The 17,673-nt window shown below is 38.0% G+C and overlaps 1 protein-coding gene across 1 annotated transcript; it reads right to left on the reverse strand.

Moving 5' to 3' along the window:
- Positions 1-1,000: 1,000 nt before the first annotated feature.
- Positions 1,001-17,330, reverse strand: LOC129280373 (deleted in malignant brain tumors 1 protein-like). The gene is made up of 10 exons (XM_064112115.1): positions 17,183-17,330; positions 13,258-13,575; positions 11,684-12,010; positions 10,372-10,674; positions 9,243-9,569; positions 8,586-8,909; positions 6,815-7,135; positions 6,029-6,088; positions 5,082-5,163; positions 1,001-3,313 (listed from the first exon to the last, which is right to left on the reverse strand). Exons 1-10 carry the CDS (start codon positions 17,256-17,258, stop codon positions 2,980-2,982), a joined length of 2,472 nt encoding a protein of 823 aa, XP_063968185.1. The 5' UTR covers positions 17,259-17,330; the 3' UTR covers positions 1,001-2,979.
- Positions 17,331-17,673: the final 343 nt, after the last annotated feature.

Here is a 17,673-nt window from a genome sequence, read left to right on the forward strand (position 1 = left end):
CATTACAAATTTTCATCGTGTCTCTCAAAGGGGGGGGGGGGGGTTGCACGGGCCGGCTGTGTCATACAACAGCATGAGCGTATCAAAAATACAGCTGTAACCAGATGAATATAAGATTTCTAAATTCTAGTAATTATTTTAAGTTGTAAATATATCCTTAAAGGGAAGGTCCGGGCTGGAAATATTGATAACTTAATACATAGAGTAGAATTCACTGAGCAAAATGCCGAAAAATTCATCAAAATCGGATAACAAATGATAAAGTTATTGAAGTTTAAGCAGTCGTTATGAATATTCATTAGGTGGGCTGATGATGTCACATCCCCACTTTCCGTTTTCTTATGTTTTTACATAAAATCATAATTTGTTCATTACTTGTGTGAATAATATGTCTCCCTTATAATGAAATAAGTTGCAGCAATAAATATCTAATGCACTAAATCAGTTGTCAATCCAATTTTCTAGTTCTTGGAGGAAAAAATTTGAATAAACCTAATTTCATTTAATAAAATACAAAAGAACAAGTGGGGATGTGACATCAGCCCACCTAATGAATATTCATGACGACTGTTTTCACAAAATATTGCTAAACTTTAAAATTCAATAACTTTGTTATTTGTTATCCGATTTTCATGAAATTTTCGACATTTTGCTCATTGAATTCTACTCTATTTATTAAGCTATAAATACTTACAGCCCGGACCATCCCTTTAACCAGGGGACCATGGAAAGCATTCAAACACCGCTCCTTTTCAAAGAATTTGCAGACATTAAACTCTGATAAAGATTGAAGTTTAAGTTAAAGCTTAGTTTGAGTTTGTGAAAAGGGGGCTTTTCATATTTGATCAGTTTCAAATTTAAAAACAAAAAACATTACTACTTTGTGAATTAGAGGACTTGTTACTTAGCTATTATAGCAAAAAAAAATCCAAAATGATCTTGTGACCTGAATCCAGCAGCTTTATTTAGACAAAAAAAACAACTTCGACACCGTTTTATTATCATTGTCATTTATTCGGCAAACAAAAATATCACACAGAGGAAAATTCCTGCAAAGCAAAGGAAGAGAAGTATTTAAAAAAATATTCTACCTTGAGCCTTTAAGATAGTTTGTAAGCAATGGGGTGATTAAACTAAATCAACAAAACCGTACAAGTCACTACACTGAAAATGTTAATTAATGAAGAAACTGGCTTATTTGACAAAAACTGAAAATGAATGCTTTGATTATCCCAAAAATAAATGTGATAAAGCAAATTAATTAAAGCATTCATTTTAGTCAATGAATATGGTGAGCATTCCTTAACGTTAATGATAAAGTTTCAAATTGAACAACAATACAAAGTAATAAATACAAAATATCACGCCGGTTATTTTTATTTTATCCATACAACCTGGCAATAAGTCATATGACAAGATTATATTTTCAAATAAGACTAATCATTTTTTCCGTCTACTATACTCATGGGATAGATACAGCAAAATAAAAGATAAAATCCAACTTACTTAGAATATTATGATAACGCTAATGTTACATAGACCTAATCACGCTAATCTACTATACTTAACCAAAATGTGCAATATATTACCTCATTTATTTAAAATAAACTATTAAACGTGTTACAAGAAACGACACCTAAACCGTATCGCACAAGTTTCCTTCTATATGGCTACCGCATGACACTTTCTCACTTGTGAAACCGACCCCGAACAGACCACACCATATTACGTTATTTCCAATGGCAAACCATCGGTCGGTTCGGGGTCAGTTTCTTTGGTGTAACACTTCTTATTAAGACACATTACCCTGTTGCTATATACGGGAGGGGGTGGTGTAGGTCATATTAACGTCCGCGTGTCAATGAGGGAAGGAGGAACACTGTTTAAACAAATAACAATTCTTTTTCTTTTCCTCATTTTTTTCTAAATAATAACACTATTCTTACAGTTGTCTGATACCCTCTAAACGAAATCTGTGTAAATAGTTCAACTTCTCTTGAGGTTCTTCCACTCATTTATACATGATTGTCTAATTTTCACAGTGCACGTTTCTCTAATATATTTTAATCTCGCCTGGGCCTACTCGATCTAAAAATAAACTGGATTATTATGAATGTAATTCTATGTAAAAATTAAAACTCCACTTCAGAAGTAGAAATAAATTCAATTTCTTTGCGTGTTTATTTAATAAAAAGAAAACACAATTAAAATAAACACATGCATATGGCCTATGTGCTCTATACTTGCAACTGCGTGCTAATGATAATTAGTGTTTCTCAAATGTACAATTTCCAAGATAGTTTCCGATAATCATGATCATACAACCACAAAATAGTTAAATTGGGTTTCTTCCAATCGTTAATGAAACTTGTTTCATGAAATTTAACTTCCTACAAGTGTTTTACGCAATGAGAAAATAAATGACTCTTAGGATTTTCCTTCAAGACTGCAAGCTTGATCAGTCCTTCGTCGTAGATGGCGTAGTTGCTGCTGCGTCACGACGAAGTGATCAAAATAATGTGGAGAGTTTTGGATTGTCTCCCTTTTATGTAGGCCTATTCATCATGAAAAATTGACTCTGGAACTCACGATACTTTTCATTCATTGGATGCTGTCTTGTAGAAGCCAGCGATGACGCTTGGCACCACCCTTTTCAAGACGGAGTAGTGGCAATATGACTACCTGATGACAGACTCTCTCAACAGGGAAGTCACCTGTTGGTAATGGATGGTAACCATGTTCTCTACTTTTGGATCACATGATCGCAAACTTCCTCCCTGACTCAGCAATATAATTTTTCGTCAATGTATGATCCCTTTTAGCAATTCGCCCTGCATGCATCAGGAACAACTCGAACCCCCCTAAAAATAATAATCGATTATCTATATTATAGAGTACATTATGATCATTACAAGTGTACATTATCATTTGAATTCGATGGCAAACCGAAACAGATTAACTATCATTCGTTTCAACAGCCTAGCGACTTAACTTTAGCTTATCAACAAAAGAGGTCAGCATCCCCTTCTTTGAGTCATTAACCACTACTACAACTGGTTTATCGGGTCCAGAACCCTTAGACCCTTTCCCATCATTTGGCTTGACCTTTCCCGTACTTCCAGTCTTTCCTTTCTCATTTGCCTTCACAGTTCCTTTGCCAGGTGACGCTTTAATGATGGAGAGACTTGGGTACAATCCCGCAGGAGTCTTGGCTGGCTGGGCGTAGCTCCCGTAGTGGTTGGTCTTCAACACATGACTTGCTGGACGAGGTTGGACAGGACGCCAACGTTGAGGGCGTCGTAAGGACTTGTCCCTGGATAGTAGGATAAGATTATAAAGGCATGCTCTTGTTCAGGTCTCATTCTGTATGCTACATTCACACTGATGGCGAAAGCTGCTACAGACTAACCAAATCACTTACTTTTTTTTCAGTGACATATACCATTGGTCGGTTTGAAGTTGGCTTTCGTTGACCTGACTGCAGCACATAATATAGGGGTTGGGTCGAGATCTGTATACGTAACATCAAAATGCTAAAGAGCTAATCTTTAAAGGTCCCTAATAACTCTCCTCTCAGAGTGAGACGAGAGACCAGTCACTTTGGAGTGGTATAGTTTCAGTATGGTGAGGGTGGTGGGGAAGAAAATGATTGGTGATCTGTTTGTTATCTAATCCGCAAATTACGCATTTACTCGTTTAACCTTCCTGAAGACGCTCTAAGTAGTATATTTAAAAGAAACGTCCATCGAGACTCGATTTCAAATCATGGGATATACCCTCACCTTACATTCCCATTTCACCTCTACATTCATAATAGTCAGTAAAAAAAACCCATACAAACATAATCGGCAAGTTCATGTTTGATAAGTTAGATAAGGACCATTGTTTTACCAGTGAAATTGAATTTCAGTTCTCAGTGTTTTATATCTTAAAATACTCCAAAACACGAGGTTCAAATGCGTTCATGTACATTCTTTTTGCTTCGAAAATCAAGCAGCTTATGGGGGAAATTTGTTCTTCTTGCAACGAAATACAATCTTAAGTGAATTAAGTAGCATACTATATCAAAAGAAACTTTAGATGCTTCATCCGGACCCTATGAATCTTCTTTGTAACATCTTTGGCAAAACATCCTGAAATTATTAATTTTTCATCTTCTTGAAATAATGATTATTATTATTTCTCTAGGATACTACTTGAAATAATCGGTTTCATATTCAACTGAAATTATATTAGTTCCTGAATAAGATATACCGCAACAAGGAAATAATAAATATATTAATTCTTTCTTCGAATTGTAACCTACCATACAGGTCATAAGTACTGTTTGTTCTTGTGAACCCTTAAAGATACCAGATATTGTTAATATTGTTTTTTTTAAACGCCCTGAAGGATTTCAACCCAAAAGAAAATTGATCACAATGTCGAAGACATTGTGGTATTTGTGGTCATTCGCTTGACAATATTTTATTGCCCATTAATATGTGATGTAATTGGAATATTTGTTGGAACATTAAAAGCAAACGAATGTATAAATGATATAAGCAGAGAGATGGAGAGAAAGACAGAGAGAGAGGTGTGGGGGGGGGGGGGGGGCTTATAATATGCCTTGTTTTATGTAATATCGCGATGAATTTATTATACCGAATCATGTAGATAACGTTTTTCGTGGAATCAAAATAATGTTAGCCAAAAACTTTCCCGGGGGAAAAATGAAAAAGTTAATGAAAAAGTTATCATTTTTCTACTCTTTTATGTTATTTATTAGCCCCTCCATGTTGGTAATTTGATTATATATATAACTGCATTGTAACTATAGAATGAATGGCACAGTGTAATCATAGTGATCATTGTGATACACGAGGTTCCGTTCTTACTTAGATTAGATTAGTTTTGGCCAAGGATCCCGGGTTTTGTTCTACTTTTACCTGCCTGCCTAATCGGAGTATTTGTTACATGATGCTTCGTGTTTTATTCCTGTAACTGCCTGACCAATAAAATTGTCTGTTGCATGATGCTTTGTTATTACCTGTCACTTCCTGACCAATCAGGTTGTTTGTTACTTGATGATTCTTACCTACCTGTAAACTTTCACCTTATTGACCAGGAAAGTGGAGAACAGGAGGAAGATGACCAACAGGATACTCAGGCCTCCTAGCATACCTACATCATGATGAGAGGATAGTCGTCACGTGACTATGATATAAGCTACCGAAATCCTCCCTGGCGGGGGTACACTACACGATAAGACTATTATAACGACACGCTTTCGGAACGAATCGCACTTTGAGCTGAATATGGCAGTTCAAAGAAGTACAATTATTTTATTTGAATTTCCGCAAAATGCTAGGAACACTAACATCAGAAATGTACGTGGCTTCCATTTAGCCTCGTGGTTGGAGAAAAGGTGGCAGCAAATGATGACGTCATTTCGATTTGGAACAGACTGGAATATCATTATTATTATTTCTTCGAAAATCGGATTGCATAATGTTTATTTTTACTTCTTCGAAAATCGGGTTGCAAAGATGTTATTGCATATTGGTCACTTTTGTTCATGGAAATGCAGTATACATGGTATATAAGATATATGTTACATAAAACAGTCTCATTGCAGATATCGATAAATTATGAGCATCGCTTATTAATGAAGATAATTGTTATCATACTAATAAGGTATCAATTATGATTGCAATGATTTTAATGATGATAATAATTACAACAATAATAATGAAAATAATAATAACAATGTAATAATGAAAACAGGAAAATTATAATAATAATGACAATAATGAATCATGGTAATAATAATAACAACAAATACATTTACGCATGTGCTGAATATACTTATTGCACTTTTTCTCAAATATGAATGCTGAACAATGCTGATAATTTTGACATGTCCTTTTTGTTTCATAATGTATACATCCAATATAAAGAGCTACACGATTACAACATGCCTACTTCTTTTGTTTTAGTATTTGTTGAAAACATTTACTCTTTTGCGATTGAAAGATATTTTGCTTACCGTATGTCAAAGTTGTTTTGAGTGGTATTTCTGATGAGTCACTCTTTGATTCCAGCGGTGCTGGTGGGAATAATAATAGGATTAAGTATACATTATTAAAACTTAAGATATATAGACAGATATAAATATCATATACACATGTACTTATGCATGCGGGAAGGATCAGTAACATATCGGTATTCCTAGAGAATTAAAACAAAGATTCCGGAGTCTTTCAACACCAAAACCAGTGGCTCGTTGCTGGAAGAATTGTAATCGAACGCAACTCTGAAATTCATACAAACTTGATTTTCATCCAATCAATATCGCGCATTCTGGACTTGCGCGTGATTGTCTCAGTTTCGTGTTAACTCAACTGTTTTTGCAAGGGACCCCAGATCTTGTACCCTTATTGGGCAGGACAGGGACCTTAGAAGAACAGAAATATCACTCTACAGATACTTATTTGATGACTTAAAGATTGTTAGATCATTAGCTGCCCTCTTTGCCCTACTTTGACAAAGGGAAGCAATTTTCACTTTGACTAGAAAGAGTTATCGATGTAAATATATCTTCCAAACAAAACAAAAAAAACCCATATCCTGCCGTGAGAGATTGCAGACTAACTATAGTTCTAATAAATCAAGTTTATATATATAAATCACAGTCCCGTCCATCCCCTTTGTACATACAGTTAAGATTTTGTTATACTTGATTCCTTTTGCCAAAATAGGCCGCAGTATTACGATAAACACAAGCAATGAAGCGTACGACGATGGGAGATTATTTTGAAAATATCTTCCATACCCATTCCGATGCAGGTGACCCCGACATCCTCCGAATGGGTGCAGTCATGCACCCCTAGAACATTCCTCATGCACTCCCCGAGGTTCGATTCTGTACCCTTACAGTCCACCTCATCCAACGCGATGCCACCGGAACCTTGCCCGAAAGCCCCGCAGCATGAGACATTGGTTGCCCTCTGATAGCCTAGCATTCTGCAGACAACGTTGGCATCGTTCAGGTCGAAGTGATCATCGCATACCGTTCCCCAAGAGTCCTGGTACTTCACCTCAACGCGACCCTCGTTACGAGATTGCGATCCAACCAAACGAACCTGGAGGGCATCTTAGAAATTAGAGAGAACAATATCAAAATGATGCAATGATCATTGAAAGAAAAAATACCAAATCACAGCAAAGATTAGGTTCGCTTCCACCATGTCCAGATGATAACACACAGGGGCAGCGTGCGAAGTAGCAAGCAGGGCGATCGCCCCAACCATCCTGTGGTTTTTCAACTTGTTAAAAAAAGGAGAGGAAGAAAGATTAACGATGAGTCTCAAAGTAAGACGGATGTGTTGTGTAGCCCGATATTACCCACTTTTAATTAAATTAGATCAATTGGCATTTTAGTCGAGTTGCTTCCCCCTTATTAAATAACACAAATTTTAACATGACTTCACATCTTCAGTAGATATGAGGCATGCTATATCAAACAAACAGTTTTGAAATAAAAAAATTGAATTTTAATTTTGTCTTATTGTATCATGATCTCCATTATCGCATTGATGTCACTCAGTAGACTTCCAAACGTGTGTATATTAGGTAAAAACAGCAATACTGTGATAGCTCAAAATAGGATAGGACGTTAAATGGAGGCCCCTTGTAGAGGAGAGTCACCACCTTTGCATGTTCAAGAACCCACTGCACTTTTCGTATGCAGGGGGAAATCCCGGTGTAGTGGTCCACCTGCACTCCTCCCATCAGCTATATCGGGAGGAGAGACCTGCGGGTCACAGTGATTCAGTTCGATTTTCGCCTCCCAGGCACAGGCGACGCCAAAACAAAAAAATAATAAATAGTAATTTCGATTTGAAAAAAAAAATTATAGGTGCGTAGGAGTTTTCCTTTCCTAATCATAATACCTTATTACTCAAGCCACTATTCTTTTCAGTATATGAGTCTATCAAACTGTACTCAATCTTTTTTTGTCAAACGTTAATCGTTTTTAGTGTCTATACCGCATCTGACGTAAAAATTAAGGTGGATCTTGATGGCCTTCCAGTAAAACAAGGAAAAAGGGGGAAGCATAAGCGTATCTAGGAATCTTTGGGACCGGGGCAATCAAGCGCTGAAGACACATCCCTTCAAATAACCCCCGGGGCAAGCGTCAAAGCCACACCCCTTCTAATAGTCCTCTGGGCAAGCGCTGAAGTCACACCGTTTCCAATAACATACATGGCAATCGGAAAGCCATCTACCTCCAATTAAACGCCAGGGCAAGCGCTAAAGCCACGCTCCTTCCAACTTTTGACGGCTACGATTTCTTAAGTCCTTCATGCGATCAAATTTGTTTTTTTTTCTTCCAATATTCACCCCCCACTTTTGCGCTCCGAAAAGTGGCACCGCTCACCACGTTTTCCCCTTGCCCCCATAGTTCGCCAGTGGACTTTTGAGGGTTTGTGTGGGTGTGTGAGAGGGGGTTGCGAGCGCGCGTGTGTGTGTGACTGGTGAGCGAGTCGCATTATTCTTCTACCCAATACTAATGTGAGTCATAGTCCACAATAAATGCTTACTCGGTCTTAAGCATGTAACCCCTATATCCATTGTGTGGTCACATTCCGTGATGCCCAGTGGATAAGCTTGGCGGCAGTCCATAAGGGTTGATTCTTTTCCTGAGCATCTAGGTTGTCTGAGGAGAACACTGCCGCTTCCTGGACCGTATGCAGAGTGGTAAGCAGTGTCTAAAACATCCGGGTATCCCAGCATCTTACATACAACCCTAGAATCAGCCGAGGTCCAGTTGAGATGACAAGCTGTACCCCATGCTCCGAAGTAGAAAAGTTCAACACGTCCCTGTGCTTCATCTGGCCCACCTACCAAACGGACCCTGAAATCACCTGCAAGGGATAAAGACAACATGAACGACTGTATTCAAAGTATCCAATGAGACGAATGATGCACAACAAGCAAATGCCTCACTTCCTTTCAGCATCCGTACGATCAAGATTGTCTTCAGGCTTCCACTGTTTTTCTTTAAACCCTTTTTCAATTTTGCGTAGGAATGCGTAACAAACTAATGACAACATTAAACAAACGGTTCATTTGGAGAAAATGCAAAAAAATATTGCAGTACATCGTTTATTATCTTCTCATAAATCAACATGTTTACATTTCTTATTTTGATCTCTTTTATAGGGATGGATAAAGAAACACAAATAAATTGATCTTACTTTTCCCATCACAGACGACCCCCGCGTCTTCATCGTGGTCACAGCCCTCTGGACGGAATCCTCTATGCTGACAACGACCGATGTGCGTCTCATCACCTTCACACTGAACTTGATCCAAAAGAACTCCTCCTGCAGGATCATCACCCCGTTCAGGAAAAGGATTGGCAGTGAGGGCTTCGGAGGCACTTTGATATCCCAGCATATGGCAAACGACCATGGCGTCATTGATGTCCCATCTGTCATCACAGATTGATCCCCAGGAACCTTCATGGTAGAGCTGAACGCGACCTTGGTTAGGACTTGAAGAACCTACCAGGCGGACGGGTACTAAATGGAGGAATAGCCAAGATTGAAACAAACAAGTAAAACGGACATTGAATAAACTTAGTAGAACGTTAACATACTTCCCATATCATATCAAATAACTCCCCACGATTTCAATGAAATTTACCTTGAATGAAATAGTCTATATACCCTATTTTATGGTTACGTTGGATGAATATGTTTCGTGCCTTGGGATCTCAGCAAACTGAAATGGGCCCTTTGTCGCAAATGCATTCTGCATGGATTTCATAACTGGAAGAATTTGATAAATTTCTATAATTGGATACCATTCTTATGGCCGGGTCCACTGTGAATATACGTCACTGACCCAGTGACAGTTCTTGTGCGCAAGAGTCTCTCAAGAACGGGTAGCTCATTGGTGACTCTATAGTAATGGGTGTTCCACAATAATTTCACACCGACTTTACAATGTAAACCTCTCACCATTATATTTTCATGATCCACATTGAGGACACACTGAATCACAATACAAAATATTAAAGTATGTCTTAATTTTCTAAAATATGCTTTGTGATTTGTTATTTCCCTTTTTCCGATTATCCACGTGGCTGCTTACGGTATCAACCCCAGGCTTCCCAGTTCTGTGCGACTTACGTCAACCTTCCAAAGAGATTCCCACGATCAAATCCGTCTAACCAAAGCAAAGAAACTGATTTTTTTTTCCAAATGACGACATTTGCAACCCTTTATTATTACAGTAATGTTTCATGCTTACGTACGTCTGTCCTCCATAAACATTTGAACATCGGTTGTTACATTGTTTAGCATCCCCATCACCACTTACGTTCGACACATGTGACTCCTATATCTTCATCGTGACCGCAGTTGTGTCCGTCAGTCTTTCGACGACATTCCTGAATGTTCCTCTCTGTACCCTTGCATTGTAGATCATCCACCGCGATGGCCCCGCTGCCTGGCCCAAACTCAAGAGAGAGCGACTCTGCATGTGAGAATCCAAGCATCCTACACACGACGTGGGCGTCACTCTGATCGAACTGGTCATCGCAAACGGTTCCCCATTCGCCGTTATAGAGCACTTCCACTCGACCCTCTCTTTCGCTACCACCACCTCTTAAACGAGCTGACACTGTAGTGATAGATAATTATGACCGAATCCTTTGAGATCACAAGATTCTGTTCCACTAAGTCAAAATTCAACATGAAAGGTATAAATAACGCATTCTGGGCCCCGTTACACAAAGGTTAGCTATGAATCGCTAATTGAAATAGCCTATAGATCTCTGTTGCTCGCACATTTTGCTAAGTAGACTGACTAGGAACCAATCATAAATGCTTTTTCAAATCAACGATTAATCGTTAACATTTGTGACAGGGGCTTGGTCTGAAAATGCTTCCCCTCATGCGATTCTTTGAACAGACTCTACTGTCTTGCAGCGACAAACTTGCACGACAAGAACAATTAGGGACTCTCAACGATACGTCTAAACTCACGGTAATAAGCTAAGTTTTGGAGGGATATGTGGATGCCACAATTGATTCATAATATGTCTGTACTGTATGTCACGCCTGTATCATCAGAGAGACATAATTCTCAAGCTCTCTTTTTATGGCCCTTGGGTGCACATAATATTATCCGGACAATATGAATGATTTCCTTTATGAGAAAGCAATTAAAAAACAATAATTAAATAAATTGTTCTTTTTCCAGGGTATATTCATAACCGCCTTCCTCTTGGTGGATTTTGACATGAGATGTTCTTTTTTTCGATATCATACAAACAGGCCATTTATTTCCGTCTAAGGATCACCAGGTTCCCTGACAGGGGAATTGTCTATATTTCTGTGAGAAATTTGGTGATTTGGTATAATATAGGCATAAAGTCACACCCATTTTGTCTGACAAAGTTAATTCCATAAATCACCCATTGTGGCATTGAAGATATGGGAAGAGCGGGGTGTCTGGAAGAGAAGTCTTTAAAATGATTAATGATTATACGTGTAGTTGTCATGGCTGTCCTTGAATGCATTATGTAGATTTTGGAAGTACTAGCAAGTTATTGGGTTATCAATTTAACATGTTAAATAATGGAAAACAATAATTAAAAAAAAGAGATTCAAAACTAAAAAGAGCTCACCAATCCCTTCGCACACAACACCTGCATCTTCATGATGTCCGCAATTATGTGATTTGTAACCGTCCTGATAGTACTGGCAAAATGCGATGTTCGGTTCTGACCCAGTGCAGAGCACGTCATCCAGGATGATATCACCAGTCCCTTGTCCGAATGCTGCACTCCCGTTAGAAGCCGAAGCTCTTGCGTATCCTAATGATCGGCACACCACATGGGCATCTTCGATGTCCCATTGGTCATCACAAACGGTACCCCACCCGCCATCATAGAAGACTTCGACCCGACCCTCATTGGAGCCACTTCCACCAACAAGACGGGTAGGTAAGGGATCTGAAAAAAAACCCGAAAAAATAACGAAATGTAAGATCAAAGAAAAATTAATGGGCTGTCGCCGGAAAAAAATTTGCAATAAATTGCAAATTTCAGTTGCAAATTTCGAAAAAAAAATCAATTTATTCTTGTCGATGCAAGAAGCAAACAAGTGAGTGATCAATAGTAAATTTACAATTAATTGCAAGTCTTATGATTGAATTGGTGGAGATGAAATTGACTTGCAAGTGATTGTAAGTTTCTTGCAGCACTAAATCAAGATAACAGTTTCCATAACACATTTGAACTCCTTGCCGTTCCGCATTTCATCCCCTTCATATTAAATTTAAAAGTGAAATGTAATTTTATATACACGCCATGCCAAGAGACGTTGGTCCGGGGTGGGGGCAGGCGGCAATGGACCCCTAATGAAAATAATGGAAGATGGTGGTAAACATATCGATATGCCCCCAATAATTTTGATAACTTGTAAAATGTACAATATGCAATACATATATTACGTTTCAAAAAAACATTGGAAAGCAATATAAAACCAATTAACGTGGTATAAAAATACTATTGAGCATACAATATTCCACTCTAAAAACATCAAGTAAAAAAACCCAATATCGGGTCGAAAGGGAATTTGTTTGCCAGGTATCCCCCCCAATATTGGTCACAGTGCAGGGTTTAAGGGTTAATTTCAACGCAACATTGCGTAAAATTTACAAAATATTTGTTATCTTTTTTACCCAACAATCATGCATGTTCCCATTTTACCCAATATTGATTTTTTTGGGGGTGTGCCATTTTTTGGCGTCCACAAAAAATCTGTATTTATGATATGGGGATTAAAAAAAAAATCCACTTATGCTCCCCTTACCATTCAAAACATGGATCAACGCCCTGACCATGCGTATTTATAAGGCCTTGCAACATTATGTTGAAGTGCGTATAACTAGCAAGTAAAACACAATGAAATATTTTCTTTATTTCAAAAGATAAACAGAAGACACGCAAAGAAGAAACATAAACTTGTAGATTTCTTAGCTTCATGTTGACGAAATAGGCCATTATCCCTCTTTAAAATGTTCACAAATAATATCTCCAAAGCAACATCATTTTTTGAAATAAATACAGATAATTCCTAATTAGGAAATAATAAAATAAATATCATGTGACATTAAACACCAACCGAATTCCAAAATCATAACAAAGCTATTGCAATTATTAACTTCTTTTGCAGCAAATGATGAATATAGATATACCTGCTCCCTTGCAGACCACTCCGGCGTCTTCTAGATGGGTACACGTATTAACTGAGTTCTCCTGAGAGCAATAAACAATGTTGAGTTCGGTACCCGCACAACGGACATTGGATAGAGCTATCCTTCCTTCGCCATGTCCGAAGGCAGACCGGTGGTTGAATGTCAAAGCCCGTGAAAAGCCTAAACTTCGACATACCACGTCGGCATCGTTGATATCCCAGCCGTCATCGCACACCGTACCCCATGCGCCATCGTAGAGGACTTCGACCCGGCCTTCATGAGGACCGCTCCCGCCCACAAGACGAGTTCGTAGAGGTTCTGAGAAATAAGAAGGTTATTGAAAATAATGATGATGATAATGCCTATAATAATTATGATGATGATGATGATAATACTAGTAACAATAATAATAACAGACATTATCTAGAGTTTCTAGACAGTTCCATACTGTTTTGTTATGACCACCCTATTACAATACTGATGTGCTCTTTTTAATTTTATATTATATTTTAATTTTAGTGAAGTGTTCCTGCAACTGTATGATATATGTATGTTTTTATTGGAATTGAATAAATGAATTTAACGACAACAACAATAACGTCAAATTTACCCAGGGTAGCCACATCCTTTTCCTTCTATAGTGTCCAGGCCTGCCTGACACGATATTATTTTCATTCCCCTGCTTTAGCTGGGGTGTACAGGCGGTCAAGCATTCGATGAATTTCTTTCTACCGGGTAGGGGAAGGCGGGGTAAGTTGTGACACTTTTTGCTTTTTGCATGTTAGAATTGATATGATTAATGATCTTGGAAAAATAAGTACATTGCCTTAAAATCTAATTCTTCTGAAATAGTTTTCACCTATATACATGTATAACTTTCTACCCCCACAGTGAAAGTCACTGTCACCTTTGAAAAAGGAGATGTCAAATGGCTCAACTTGCCCCATGTGTGGGGTAAGTTGAGCCACCTTCTGGGGTAAGTTGAGCCACAAAAACTATGTACAAAATTTATGGGGTAAGAACTACCATGTCAATTTTTTATTTAAAGTCTTTTCACTCGCTTATTCTCTATAAATACCAACATCCTCTAAAAGGAAAAGAACAGTCATGTAAATTTGCTCCTTTCTGCCTGCATATCGATGGCTTTTTACAGTTTTTTTTTTTTTTATATCACATTACCATAATAATTACCATGGCTCAACCTGCCCCATGTTGGTTTGCTCAACTTACCCAAGTCCTAACTTAATGCGATAATTTCGCATCCACACATTTCTTATGCATCCATCATGTAAACAACAACGACAAGAATGAAGATCCATACCTGGACTAACAATGTTGTTCTTATGTCTTTATTATATTTAAAGACGTGTTTGTGTAAAAAGCACTTGTCTATTTCACACCCTTTTTAATTTTTTGGCTGAAATTTGTATTTTTCCCTCTAAAAAAATACTTTTTGTTTCAAAGTTGAAAAACATGTGGTGGGGTTAGGGGTTAAGCAATGGGTCATCAATACATGGCACCACCACGATGTCCAACTCATTCATTATTGTACTGGGAGTGGTGGCTCAACTGGCCCCTATGCTCAACTTACCCCGCCTTCCCCTACCCATGTACTACAATAGGTGAGAGTGGCAAATGCATTGATAAATCACTTGCCAAAGGATGCGAGTAGGCCTATCGTGGTCGGATTCGAACTTAAAGTTGAATTAAGAAGGGGGTGAGTTTCCATAAATATAGGTTCTACATACAATATATAGTATATATAAGTTGTTCAAACACATATCATGTCACAATAATCCTCTGCCTTCTCGATATTTTGCTTTGAAAGTCTATGAAATTAGCCACCTGTCAGAGCCCGAGAGACGAGTGTACAGAAAAGTCACTCGGAGTGTGACGTCACCGGGGGGAATTTAGTATAAGAGGTGCCTGAATGTCATACAGAAATGCTATGCAGAGAGAGAAAGATATTTTACTTTTTTTTTTCAAAGCAACTCAAATCAAACAAATAGGACTGATATGTACAAATCTTTACTTTCCCTGTATAAAAAACAGTATGAATAACCACCATGAACTCTTCAATCATGATGTAAGATAGCAAACAGTGAGTTATTGAATGATATTTTCACTATTTCTCATTTATTTTATCACGATGTTCAATCAAGTGAGTAGCTGGAAAGTAATTCCGGCGGCTAGCTCAGCGCGCGCTGAACGCATAATACTAGTACACACAATACCCAGGCATTGAGTGTACTGTTATGGTCTGGTATGTCGACTTAGTTCATGGCCGTGCAGCGATCCCCTGGCGTTTTTTCTTCTTTTCTTTTGTCTTTGACTCCACTTTTATATCCTCTGGATCATTTCCACTCATAGCTCATTCCACAGAACAATCTTGAACCAAACGTATAGTATTCTTTCTCGGCCTTCTGAGTTGTTTTCTATATTTAATTACGCTAGGGGTCACCGTCACACATACAAACGCAATTCGGAAGTGAGTTGAAGACAGAAAGATATATAGTAATTAGTATACATCTCTATGGTTGAAGACAACAAGAACGGTACGGTAGCTCGACAGCTAGCTGCGCCGGAGCGGGCGGCCGGTCGGCACAAAGCAATTCCGCAACCAACTGTGTTTTTTTGCAAGAGCCGCGTCACACGCGGATAAATATGTCATAATAACACGTCTGCTACGTTATCGACTGGTGAGAAGATCTCGATCAAATTTCATATTATTCACCTTGAAATTATTCCTTTAGGGTCTATGGTATCATTCTGAGGGAATTCACATATTTGGAATAATAGTACGGCCACAAATATTTTAATCATTTCCTCTTTGCAAGTTCTATGGCTCGCAGATACAACTTCAACTGCAGTTATTCCATAGTAGTACACAAAACGGCACTGCCTTGTTTACTAAACCGGGACCGAATACCCCCCGGTGACGTCACACTCAAAGAACACCCGTCTCGGTAGGCATTGCAGGAGCGAACTCAGGGAAAATGGGTAGGGATAAATCGTTCAAATTCACTATTTTGAAAAAAGAAAATGGGGGGTCGAATCACCTATTAGTGTTTGGGGGGTTGTAAGGTTGTTATTAATGTAAATATCTCAATATTTGGAATCGTCTTCTTAATTCAACTTTAAGACCTCAATTAGGTTCAGAGTCCGTACACTTATCCACTCGTCCACAACGCCTCAAGACAATGAAAGGATTACTTAATGGGACAATCATGAAAATAATCGCAGGTATATACCTGGTGGGTGTTTCATAAAGCTGTTCGTAAGTTAAGAGCGACTTTAAGAACGACTGGTGATCCTTTCTTGTGGTAAATATGCACCATTCAATGTTCATTGGTGATAGCTTAGCGCGTAAGAAAGGTTCACCAGGCGTTCTTAAAGTCACTCTTAACTTACGAACAGCTTTACGAAACACCCTCAGGGGGCCGTTTCATAAAGCTGTTCGTAAGTTAAGAGCGACATTAAGAACGACTGGTGAACCTTTCTTACGCGCTTAACCATCGCCAATGAATATACCATTTACCACAAGAAAGGATCACCAGTCGTTCTTAAAGTCGCTCTTAACTTACGAACAGCTTTATGAAACACCCACCCGGTCTTAACGAACCTGACATAGGGCAATATGCAGTGACGGTGGATAATACAGTAATATACATAACATACAAACTACAAACATAAACAAGAGATATAATAACTTGGCAATAAAAGGGATTATTCTGAAAATAATGGCATTGAACAAAGATAGTAAAAAACAAGAAAAGACTGGAACCTATAACAGACCCCATAAGAAACTGCAAACTCCAAAATGAAAAACAGAGCGATGGCTGCTCCTATATTATGTTCGGAAAATGGATAATTCTGAAAATGATGGCATTGAACAAAAATAAATGACAAAACCTGGAAAACTTACCGACGCCAAAAGAACATGTAAACTCCAAAAAGAAAAGCAGAGCGATGATAGCTCCTTTATTTTCCATCTTAGACATTGTTTCAACTAAGTATTGTTGCGACCATTGATATAATCGTGTGACCAATGATGATATGAAAAACAGAATGACCACTTTGTGTCAAGAATCTTTTTTGTGAAGGAAATGCAATGTGTTTGTGAAAATATTGATTTACATTTTAGTAATACTAAACGCGGCACTAAGTGGGACATAAATGAGGAAATAGAAATTCAAGAGCGAATTTGAAATAAATCTTAATCACAATTGTCAAATCATACTCGAAAGTTATCCTATTTCAAAGAAAAGTATAAAAAAACATGTAAAGAAATTAAGAAAGAATGTCGGGTGCGGGAACATGAAAACTAGAATAGATTTTCTTTTCACTTATCATGCTTATTGATCTAGGTACTTGGTCGAGAAAAATATTCATTGATTGACGTAAAAATATACAAAT

Source organism: Lytechinus pictus, chromosome 17, assembly GCF_037042905.1.
Source record: "Lytechinus pictus isolate F3 Inbred chromosome 17, Lp3.0, whole genome shotgun sequence".
NCBI lineage: Eukaryota > Metazoa > Echinodermata > Echinoidea > Temnopleuroida > Toxopneustidae > Lytechinus > Lytechinus pictus.

Coding starts and splice junctions, on each gene's coding strand:
- LOC129280373 (XM_064112115.1), bottom strand. CDS start 17,258: ATGTCTAAGATGGAAAATAAAGGAGCTATCATCGCTCTGCTTTTCTTT. Junction 12,011..13,257: donor AGTGGTCTGCAAGGGAGCAG/GTATATCTATAT, acceptor GTTTTTTTTCAG/ATCCCTTACCTACCCGTCTT. Junction 3,314..5,081: donor AATAAGGTGAAAGTTTACAG/GTAGGTAAGAAT, acceptor CCTACTATCCAG/GGACAAGTCCTTACGACGCC.